Genomic DNA, 12,128 nt, shown 5'->3' with positions numbered 1-12,128 from the left:
TGCTCATTATAAATTTCACCTCCAGCAGTTTGTTTTTCTCTTCACTTAGGCAGAATGTTCGTTCTTTTGAGTCATCCTTGTCATATTTCTTCCCACAGCTAAACGCTACTGTAAGAATTCAAGTCCAACCAGCAGCACAACAAGCAGTTATGCCCCTAGCAGCAGCAGCAATATGAGTTGTGGTGGAGGCAGCAGTGCCAGCAGTACCTGCAGCAAGAGCAGCTTTGACTATACTCATGACATGGAGGCAGCGCACATGGCTGCTACTGCTATTCTGAATCTCTCCACTCGCTGCAGGGAGATGCCTCAGAACCTCTCCACTAAGCCTCAGGATCTCTGTGCGAGGGTAAAAATTAGTAATTCTGTTTGTTGATGAAGATTTCTCTTTACTGCACTTGCTCTGTGGCCCTGATAGAAGAATAGTACATCTTGGTTTTTTTTTTTCTTTTTTCTTTCCCTTTTTGTCAAAATCAACATAATCTGGTGGCTCTGCTGAAGCAGGGAGGGGAAAAAAAAAAAAAGACGTAAATTGCTCACAAGTATCTTGGGAAATCCTGATCGCAATACCAACTGATGATACTGATAGCATGTGCTCCTTTTTTTAATTTGTCTTTTACTAGTGAGATCTATAATTATGAAAGATGTTTGGATTGCTCAAGTCGTATTAATTGCAATACTGATTTTTTTGCTAAACACAGTCTGATTCAAACATTTCGTGAAAGGATTAAGATTTAGCAATGTATTTTCATTTAAAAGTCAGAAATGGGACCTAAGATTAAAGATCTAGCACAAAGAAATCTATGCTACTAGTATGTTATAATTTCTTGTCTGTCTGTGATATCAAAGTTCTTAAGTCTCTGCCTAATACATTTGAAATGAACAAATCCTCTAGTACAGGTGACTTTAATGTGTTTAACAGTCGTGTGGGGTCACTAATGTTCTATATGTTCATAGAGCTTTACTGTGTTATGAAATGGCTATACAAATAAAATCTTTTGTTGTTAAGCTTTAGATATTAAGAAAAACAGTGCATTATTAATATTTATTAAAGATTTACGAAAAGATTTTTTTTTTCATTATAACCTTTTAAGTCTCCACTCAGAAAGCTGTTAAGAAATTAGTATTTAACATGCACCCGCAAACAGTACGGTGCTACCTATAGGAGACCACTAGATGGCAAGTAGACAGATGCAGTGCAGAGGAAAGGTTTTTATTGTGCTTATAGAAGAGCTTTCGAGCTGGCAGACATGTTCTGTTCTTCTACATATAGAGAAAGGTTTTCTTCCCCTCATCGTGTAAAGCCCCTTGATCATTCATAACTAACTAAACCCACAGGAGTAGGTATTAATAATAATCATGATTTAAGCCAGAATGGCTGGTGACTTTGTTTTCATTTGAAAAGCATTTGCTGCTTTTTATATTAATTTATTTAATACTGTTCAACAGGGAAATCTCTTTCTGGCACGTGAATAAATGCAGTTGTTCCCTGTATCAACACGATGGAAAAAGTTGGAATTAAATACTAAAAATCTTCTGTATGAAAACCAGAAGGGGCCTCTTTCCTAATGTGTCACCTTATATTGAGTCTGGAGGAATGAATTATAGGAAGATAAACAAGTATTTTCTAAATTAAATTAGCAGGATAGCAGCAATTAGATATATTCTCTGACAAAAGGCAGTAATTCGGAGAGAGAGATTTGCATTCACAGTGCTTTCCTGCAGCTCTGTTGTTACTCAAGAGCAGAGAAACTCGCCAGACATATGAGGAGTCAGTCACATTCACATCAGTTTTGAAACCAAATTTCTCATGGAGCATTTCATTTTTAAAAAGATGAGGGATTCTCTGTGGGCATTTTTATTTTATGTGTCCTTAGTCTTTTAAAATTTGTTTTCATTTTAAGATATCTTATTTCCCCTCATCTAATATAATAGACAACCCTTGTCTGTATCTATAAAAGAAAAAGTGAGAGCCCATACTTACCCTATTTTTCACAGTGCCTCAGTTGCTGCAGAAATTGGACCAACTATTGTTGCAACTATTGTGCTACCTGAATGTATTGATTATAAAGACAAATATATGAGATATTAATATATTTACAGCTGCAGGGAAGGAAATGTGAAATTTATATTTATTTCTTCATTAGCAAATGGTGTCCAAAAGAACTTGTTTTGGTATCCTACCGCCCTGTTTAATTTTCTGACATTATCTATTCAAGCATTGACTTCTTAATGTTAAATAAACAAAGATCATTTGATGCTAGTTGGGTTCTGTTACTCTAATCACCCAGGCAGGTGTCAGGACTGGAAACAAGAATTATGCAGCTGTTAACTCATAGATACTCACCTGTCACAGAATAAATCAAGAACATAAAAACGACAAGAAAATACCTTTAGAGATTTCTTCTTTTTATTCCAAATTTTGCACCTGTGTGCAGGGTGGCAGGAGGAATACCGAAGACTCTCCCTTCTTCCCCCAAACATCAGATTAGCCATTCAGGAAGAAACCTACTTTAACAGCATTAATGTTGTGTAACAGCATCATGCTATGTGTGGGAGGGGGCTCAATGCTTACAATCTATACAGGAATGGAAAGGCGTTTTATCATTCTGCTAGGCAATCAGATTGAAGAAGAGGGAACAGTTTGCTAGTGTGAAGCCAAATTAACTATATTTTTCTTGTTTTGACAGAATCCTGATATGGAAGTCGATGAAAATGGGACGTTGGATCTGAGCATGAATAAGCAGAGGCAGCGAGATGGTTGCTGTACCATTTTGACACCACTGGAGCCAATGTCCCCGCAACGGCAAGCCGTGATGAATAACCGGTGTTACCAACTGAACGAGGGTGACTGCTGGGACTTGCCAGTGGACTACACTAAAATGAAGCCCAGTAGGATAGATGAAGATGATTCCAAAGAGATTAATGTATGTCTTTTTCATCTATTAGTTCTTGTTGCAATCTAATTTTGGTAATTCATTAAATTTCTGAAATTTGGAGGGAAAGAGGAAACAAAATTAATATGTGATAAAAATGGTGGTTTTCTACAAAAAAAAAAAAAAAAAGGACTTTCTGCTAGTTAATCTTTAGGACTATGTCATGCTGGCACACATCTGATCTGTGACTAAGTTCCGTAAGACAACATTTGAACCATGAATGTGAATCATGTTTTCTAACAGCATCATCTTGTTAACAAATACTTTCTGCAGTAAGGATGTTTCACTATATCCAGATTACGTTACTCTCTATAAGCAAGTTGACATAACTGTGCAATACTGGGATAATCAGCTCTCAAGACAAGATATTCTCCTGAATTTGAAAACGATAAATGAAGTGCTGAGTATCTGAAAGCACGTATTACTTAGAAATCAATTTAAACAAAAGCAGCAGAATATAATGTAAGCTTTCAACTATTCCAGCTAATCTTCTACGTTACATATACACTCCTGATAGCTCTGTGTGTGGAAGGGCCTGTACTAATGAAATACTTTCTTTCAAGAATACAAAGACAGGGTATTAGAAATCAATGTTACTTTTCAATTCATTATACCAAGACAACAGCAAGACCCTTTAAACATGAGAGGCAAATAAAGAAAATATGTTAGTGAATTTATTTTACTTTTCAAAACTTAGAATAGCTAGGAAACTGAAGAGGTCTGCTGGGAAGGTTCAATGCCACTGCTTTTGTTCATCAGGTTTTAACCCTTATCCACTGTGCAGTTTACAGTCCTGCACTCAATGGAATTTAGCTGTTTGGAGACTTCTAGAGATGGTTCTCTGTTTTTTTCTTGTTTATAATAAAAGATTAGGTTGATAATTTTTGTGTAGCACAGATCTTACCAATTTTAATTAAAACAAAACTATCTTCAGTAACTTCAAAATATATAACAAAATGGCATTTTCACTAGATACACTGAATGCATTCTAGCTTTAGTGTTAATTACAGTTTTGCTATTAATTTCACTGAAGTTAGGAGGAAATCTGTCACTATCAAGGAAATGTGAGGAAAACCTGGTTTTTTCAGACCAAGCAGAACTCTGTTTCTACTGTGGTGTTTATAGCACCATCTGCAGGAATTGCTAAATCAGTGCATACAGCCACTTCATTGCTGAAATAGTTTGAGTTTCTGAACGTATCAGTAAAGTTATATAATAAAAATTAGTAAATGCAGTACAAATACAAGAATAATACAGTAGTTAATACAATATCATGGTTAATACAAAGTAACAATAGTTATATATACAAATTATATAATTCTGTTTTGCCAGACAGATCCGTTGAGGTTTGCTCCAGATTGATTCTGTGTGTAGATGTAAGAATGCTCCTGCTTCATTTTTGACATGTTCTAAACTGTTAAAAATGTTATTTAAGATGGCTTTTTGATTCATAAGATACTGCATTTAGTCATCTTTTTTCCCTTTCTTCTGTTTTGCAGCGACTTTAGGAAAAAATACTGATTCCTTTAAAGCAGAATAATATGACAGCTATATAAAAAGCTGTGTTTTGCCTTTTTTTTTTCTTTTCTAGTTAAATAAACTATATATTCCACATATTGTGAAGTCTTCATCGAAATATCCAAATATTATTTAAAGATTTAATAGGTAAACAATTATAAAATAATTATATTCATTTTCTCCGGCAGAATAGGACACAGAAGGAGATAGGATCAGATAACTCTGCTTTGCACTATTTTGTTTAAGTTGTAACCTCACCTAGCTGAAACTAATGCATATATGTTTGCCTGTAGCCAGAAGATTTGGATCCTTTCCAAGAGGCGCTCGAAGAAAGAAGGTATCCTGGTGAAGTTACAATCCCAAGCCCTAAACCCAAATACCCTCAATGCAAAGAGAGCAAAAAGGATTTAATAACGTAAGCATAATGTGAGGTGAAATTATTTTTCTCCTTTTAACCTTCTCTCTCTTTGTCTTTTTTTAAACAAACGAGTACATATGCACCTTGCAGTATGAGCATGCAACATTTGCAGCATATAAATGTTTCAAACTGCCAGTTAAGTAAAGTGATAAGCTAACGTGTATTTGCTTGTTCTTAATGATGCTATATTGTATTGAGACGCCATTTTCATTTAAACCTGTTCATTTTGCAGCTTTTCGATTAGGATGCTTAAAACCCCTTGCAGTCATTGCAGCTAAACTGGAAACAATGAAACTTTTAAAAGTTTTTTTTTAAACATACTTACTATTTTGGCTGTTTTTGTTTTTGTTTGGTGGCAGATGTCCAACACCAGGGTGTGATGGGAGTGGTCATGTGACTGGTAATTACGCCTCACATAGAAGGTGTGACTTCATTTTTTTCATGGTGGATTCTGTCTTTTCAATTTATTGTTTTCAGCTTACCTCAACAATGCTGTCAAAGTAAAACGTTGAACTATGTGTTAACCCTTTGAGTAATATATGTTGATCTTAAAAGCATGCTAATTTGTGTGTTGTATAAACGTCTTTTATTTTTAAATAGATTACTAAAATTTCCAAAGTATTCTTAAGCATTTAAGTAGTTAACCCAGGAATCTCAAATATTTTTTGTTACATTTTACTAGTTCATAGAGAAACAATCAAACAAAAAAGAACATTTACAGTATGTAATCTTGGAAGTAACATTGATACCTAAATATATTCAGAGGGTTAACTATATTACAAAATTCAATATTACAGCACTTGCCCCATCGCTTTTCTGCATTACAAACTTTTACTTTTTAATTTTTATGTTGTGTTTGTTTGGGAGTGTTCAGTTAATGAGAAGATTAACTTACTTGTATGTCCTGCCATGTCTTGCAGTTTATCTGGCTGTCCCTTGGCTGACAAAAGCATTCGAAGTATGCTGGCCACAAGCTCACAAGAACTCAAGTAAGATATAAAGAACAAATATTTTCTTTATAAATATTTATTTGTCTGCAAATTCTGTATAGTTGTATGAGAAATTAGAAATGCTGTCTGGAGAGCTGCTGCAGAAGGGGCTGATCCCACTTGGAACATGCTTTGAAGTCTAAAAATTCCATACAGGCTGGCTCTATACATGTCTGTTGACATAATATTTCCTTTTGTGTATTCATTAGGTGATAGGGATGGACAAAAATCAGAACTTCTGGAATTTCATCTAAATGTTTGAATTCCTATTCAATTTTTTTTCTGAACGTTTGAGTTTGCTAGTTAGAACAGAAAATTCTCATGCGATTAGACTGATGGAATACTTCTGATTGCACAACCAGTAAAATGCTGTAGTTTCTCAGATATAGATCAGTGGGAAGAGAAAACAATTTGTTTTTCCCTAATGTTTGCATAATTTTCCCCAGGTTTGTATCACTGTTATCAGCTTAATGCACTTTCTCATTTGACTATGTTTTTAGTGTTTACTTAGTTATTGCCCTTCTTAAAATGCATTCTTTAAAATTCCTTTCAGTTCTTTGGAGTGGCAATTGTGAGCAATGAAAGTTAGAGAATCATGAGACACTTAGCTTTGATCTGTCTTCCTGTACCATATGCTCGACTGCAACTCTGTATGTGAAAGAACTGTAGCATTTTTTAGTGCTATGAGATAGTGGTACTCCTGAGTTGGTACTATGGTTAACATGGAAAGATGTTCACAAGTAACAAGGAAAAGTTGGGTAGAGGAGGTATGAATGGATAGCTTATGCTGCCATGTTAAGCAGTATTCTGTCTTTACCACACGAGTGCCTTAAATAATGTCTTGAGTTCAGTATATACCCTGATGAAAAAAAGCCCACAAACTTTGATGTAAATCATGGGAAGCATGAGAAAGCTGCTAAAGTGAGATTGCTCTCTAGTCTTAGCTACTCTAGTCACTAGATGTAAACAACAGGTACAAAATTTGCAGTTTATTTCCCTCCCAAAATAAATCAACAGTAATGTTTTGAAACTACCAGTTTAGACCATGCTGGTATATGCTGCGAGGGGGATATGTGATATGCAAGGGAAGGGATGTAACTGAGATCAGCGAAAATATGTAAGTATAAGCAAAGTAAGACATGGGCACATAACCCCAGAGAAACTCAGATTTGGACCTGGATTTTGGGTTGGGATGCATCAAGTGTTAGAAGTTCAAGGAAATGCAATTGCATAAGGAAAACACAGACAAGACTCTTGGGGCAGCATGAGTAATACCTTAAGCACGTACTTTGCTGCTCTAACCCTTTAAAAAGTTGTGTTCAGAAGATATTCCTGAATTGCCCCATCTCCTCTGCCTTTCTCAAGCATCTGCAGTCAAGGCTAACTAATAGAGATGACGGAAAAAAAAATATAAATCACTTAAATTCAAGACTCCGCTCCTATCTCATGCCATTGTTTCTACCTATTTGAAGTTTTCCCTAAGCAAAGAGAACAAGATTAAATTATATTTGAAGTTATATTTTTAGGTTTAGTATCTATTATTTACTTAGCATACGTTATTTATTTAGCTTGTTATAATAGTTTAGTTTTTATAATATCTATTCAACATATAAAAACTCTATTAAGCGAATTCAAAAGTTAGGAAATGCTAGAATTTTAAGCAGGCTAACTTAACTTAGTTCTGTTTTGAATTTTCATTACAAAGCAATCCTTCGTTTTCTAATCATATATTTTTCCATAGGATAAGAAAGTAATTTGTTGCACAAGGCAGACAGTAATCACTACATAAGCAACTAATGAATTTCTTCTGTTTTCTTTATTATCCCATGTGTGGCCCTTTCTATTATTCACTGCACTTTTCTCAAACTGTACTCTCAAGATATAACTACTAATTCACTCACACATTTCTCACTACCATTGCATCTGAGTGTTTCCTAATTGATTTCTCTTTGTTAGAGAGGAATTAATTTTTTTTCATCTGCAGTTGTCCTCTGAAGTAAGTCAGGGTTGGTATTATTCCCATTTTAAACCAGAAAATATAAACATATAATTTTGATTGCTCAGTTTGAAAATTTGTCAGAGCTTTTCACGTTGTAAAGAACTGTATATGTTCAGAGCCAAGTATCCATTGAATTTGCTTGGAGCTGTGGGAAGTCAGCAGTCCTACATGATGAGTGATCTTTTGTGAAAAGGGATGAACTCTACAGAAAAAGCGGGACAGAGTCCAGTGTTCCAAAACAGCCATGAGACTATCCTTTCTCCTCCCCTGAAACTCTGATCAGTCCCAGCTTCCACTTGGTCCATTCACTCTGTCCTGTTGTCCTTCCTCATCTTTTCTACATTGCTTCTTGTCTCAGGCTCCTTGTCTAATCAGCCCACCTCCTGCCTCCATCGCATTTATTTTTTTTATTGTCCTCTATCTCTACATCCTGCTGAAGTAGGTACAAAGAGAGAAATAAAGTATCTTCACATTTCTCACATATATACGAAAGTAGAGAAGTAGGAGTCCTATGGATGGCAGCATCCCTTATACAGCTCTCATTTATGCTCTTTTTCTCTGTCTAAGATAGAAGAAGATGTGATCATGTAAATGATAATGCATATTCACAAAAGAGCTAAACCAAAGCTACATAAGTGATTTTGATTTTGGAATTTTTAAACTGTGAAGTACTTCGTTTACATCTGTTATATTTCTGGTGTGAGGTCTGGGGATGTAATTGCCTTACTTTTAAAAAGAGCAAGCTGAAAAGCAGCAGAAATCCCATAACGTGGGATCCTACTGGCTCTCTGTCAAGGCACCAGCCACCATGGAAACTTTTGATATCCACTATATAGGTCACCTGAACTACGGTGGTAGCAAACAGCAGTAGAAGGTATAATGCTCTGCATGGACTGGCATGAGGAGGAGGTGGGGAACACTGCTGGTGTGTTTCATACATATTTGCTGACAGTGGAAGAGTAGTGAGAATCAGTAACCTTGGCTCCTGCCCCAGGCTGTATACAGAAATGCATACACCTTTTTTTGCCTATGTCCCAAGCTGAGATCCCTTCTGTCCTGTCCCTACCAATCTGTACTCTTCTCATCCCTTCTTCATCTTCTATTCCCTGTTCTGTTTTTCAATGTAGTTGTTTGCAGTCATCCATAAAGATTTCAATCTCTGTAAAATTTCTGGCAAATACTTTTTTAATGTGTGGCATACTGAGAACAATTAATAGTGTGGTAGAAGTATTGATAATGCAGCATAGGGATCATATTTCTGGACTGCATAGTTTGGAAAAATCTTTTATGGCTTTGTCGTGCATAGCTTACGTAGCAAATATTGCATATGTGCTGGTAAAGCCTTTATATCACATTTTACCAATCCATGATCTCCTTGTGTGTACTGTACAACACACACAAGTTATGTATAATGCAGCTTCCTAACTGGAATTCTGCTAACACAGATTATTTTTAAGCCCCAACTTAAATATAAAATAGCAGACACTTCAAATAGTGTTAATGAATAATATCATTCAGATATTATTCATAATTAAAATAATATGAGAATCTGGAAAGGTTTCAGAAAAGTTTGTTCTGCTTGACAGTTATGCTTACTGTATTGCCTTTTGGTGCTTGCGGCTCCATAGCTTCCATCATGCACATTTCCTGGCTCCCAGAATAGTAATGTTGCAGCTTTCAATTAAATTGTTCCAGGGACAGCATAATTATTCCTTATCGCCCATGCTTCTCTTTTGTAAGACTTATTGCTCAGGTTTACCATGCAGATTGTACGATTTTCCACCTTCACCCAGAGTCCAAGTGGAAAAATGAGTCTTTGTGCATAGTTTGTCTGCAGACCAGAGCAGTTACGCAGCCTGGTCAATGATCTCCAAATAACAGAAGAATTTCTTCAGCTGTAATTCTCAACTACTGCTGCTGGGGAAAAAAAAAAAAAAGAAAAAAGAAAGAAAGAAAAAAAAAGAGGTCAGCAGCTTTAAGGATCTCTGAAGAAATTAATATCTGGCAAGAATCCAAATTTCTCCAGCATTAACGTTTTGGTTATACTACCTCTGAAAATCAAGTAATTTTTAAGGAACTAGGGACACTATATTGATGAGTAAACTGACTATGATGGGAAAGCAATTAATAGCTCACCCAGTGACAGCTACCAATATTAAAATATTCATAAGTTAAATCCAGTTTTATCTTACCCAGGGGCTTTTCCTTATCAGATTTCTTTATTTACTTCTTATCACAGGAAGTTTTTCTAACAGTTACAGTTACTTCAGAACTTTAATCCCATTGTAGAACTATAAACACTGCAAAGAAGTAATATTTTTAAGCACTTTAAGTCTTATTCAAAATAAAACAAAAAATACCCCCAAACTGAAATTAATTATTGTTTTTAAAAGGACACATTTTGATAACCAGTAAATCAATCCCAGCCAAAATACAGCACAGTGAGAGCATCGGTGTACTGCCAACATGGGGACCAGAGAACCTGAGTACCAGAGACTCCCAGAAAATTGCTAACTTATTTCTACTAGTGCTACTTTAATGTAAAAATAACAATACGTTTTTTAAGGCCCTAAGTAACTAAGTATTAGTTTGGTCTACTATGGTCTACTGATTATCAAATTGTCAACATTAACCCTTGTTCCTTTGGGTCAGTTTTCTGCCAGAAAATCTCATTAGTGTTTATATTAAAGAATCTGAACCTCAGAAACATTTGCAGTTCAACCAGGTGCCTCCAAGTTTGGATACTTATCTGATGCTGTTGTAATATGTCCAGCCCGTCAATCCCAGAGCACCTTGTCTCTTGTAGATTTTGCATGTCATTGTTTTCTCTGTTGGTCATCTTTTGGTATTCCCCTACAGCACATACAGGGAGGAGTACAGTCTCATTTCCCTCTTTACAGTGAAGCCTGGGAGCTTTTCTTTTCCGCTTCTCTTCATAAAGTGATGAGCTTTGTCTATTTTTGCACATCCTGCACAATGAAGTAGGAGTTGAAATTTCTGTGCATCTTTCTTCTTTCCATGTCACTCTGCGCTAATTTCCATATTCTTAGTGGTCATCTTCTACTCTTTCCCTTATCTTCCTTTTATCCTTGTCTCTATTCCCAGATGTGTCATCCTAGCAGTGTCTTCCATTCAGTTCAGGTGGAAAAGTGAGTGAGCTTCTCTGAAGCTCTCCCTGTTAACCAGAACTCTTCTAGGAAGAACAACTCCATGCAGTATATTTTTTTTCTGGATAGAAAGGCTATCCTTAGATCATACTTCTAGGGGGACTCTTCCATGTTAGCATAGTCTCTAACGTTCAGTTTTTATTGGTGTAAATTTACTGCAATTTGCTCAGCAAGAGCTAGCAACTTGAAAGAACAGATGTCCTCCCAGAAATCATAGAATCATGGATTCATGGAATGGTTTGGGTTGGCAGGAACCTTAAAGATCATCTAGCTCCAACCACCTGCTGCCATGGGCAGGGACACCTTCCATTAGACCAGGTTGCTCAAAGCCCCATCCAACCTGATCTGGAACACTTCCAGGGATGGGGCATCCACAGCTTCTCTGGGCAACCTGTTCCGTTGTCTCACCACCCTCACAGTAAATAATTTCTTCCTTATAGCTAATCTAAATCTACCCTCTTTTAGTTTAAAATCATTACCCCTTGTCCTATCGATACATGCCCTTGTAGAAAGTCCCTCTCTAGCTTTGTAGTAGGCCCGCTTTAGTCTTGTATTGTATTTATTCTGTTGAATATATAAAATAAAATATTACTGGAAAAAAGTAGTATTTTCTTTGTTGCTTTAGTCATATGGCAAAAAAATAGGCCTTCTACAAATACAAAATTAAAACGCAGAAACAAAAATTGATAGGATGTATTAGTAAAACACCACAAGAACATTCCCCTCCTTAGACAGGTAATCAGATTATTCTTGGACATTGATTAGTGCCAATACTCTTTAAACCTTGATAGCTTTCCCAATATACAGTCACTGTTGGTACTCAAACAAGTTATTTCTGCAGAAATCTGTTTAGCTGCTGAAGTGATTTCTCCACCTACATCCTGTGTTTGCCATTTGAGGTGTTTCTGATGTTTGGCACCTGGGTGTACATTTGTTGCTTCATCTGCACTAGAGTATTTATCCCTTGCCTTGCCTTGCCTTCCCTTCCCATCCCATCCCTTCCCTTTTCCTGCTAAGATAACATCTATCGTCCTATAAGGACTCAGTAAGAACTATGACCCATTATACAGTTTTTCCTCACTTTTCTCTTAAAAAAATTATTCT

General features: G+C 36.1%; 1 protein-coding gene across 19 annotated transcripts in view; it reads left to right on the top strand.

Moving 5' to 3' along the window:
- MYT1L (myelin transcription factor 1 like) overlaps nucleotides 1-12,128 on the top strand; it is a 331,228-nt gene that overhangs the window by 265,367 nt on the left and 53,733 nt on the right. For 15 of the 19 annotated variants that reach the window (XR_013928157.1, XM_080387780.1, XM_080387781.1 and 12 more), the window contains 5 exons: nucleotides 99-346; nucleotides 2,688-2,924; nucleotides 4,745-4,866; nucleotides 5,229-5,291; nucleotides 5,790-5,858. Coding sequence is in view for 18 of the 19 variants with exons in the window: in XM_080387780.1 (XP_080243906.1) it covers nucleotides 99-346; nucleotides 2,688-2,924; nucleotides 4,745-4,866; nucleotides 5,229-5,291; nucleotides 5,790-5,858 (739 nt within the window). In the remaining variant the exon portion in view is untranslated. The remainder of the gene's footprint in view (nucleotides 1-98; nucleotides 347-2,687; nucleotides 2,925-4,744; nucleotides 4,867-5,228; nucleotides 5,292-5,789; nucleotides 5,859-12,128) is intronic. The other 4 variants (XM_080387782.1, XM_080387792.1, XM_080387791.1 and 1 more) reach the window with 1 other exon arrangement.

This window comes from Falco punctatus (genome assembly GCF_963210335.1).
Source record: "Falco punctatus genome assembly, chromosome: 5".
NCBI lineage: Eukaryota > Metazoa > Chordata > Aves > Falconiformes > Falconidae > Falco > Falco punctatus.
This window is presented reverse-complemented; position numbering and strand designations above follow the sequence as displayed.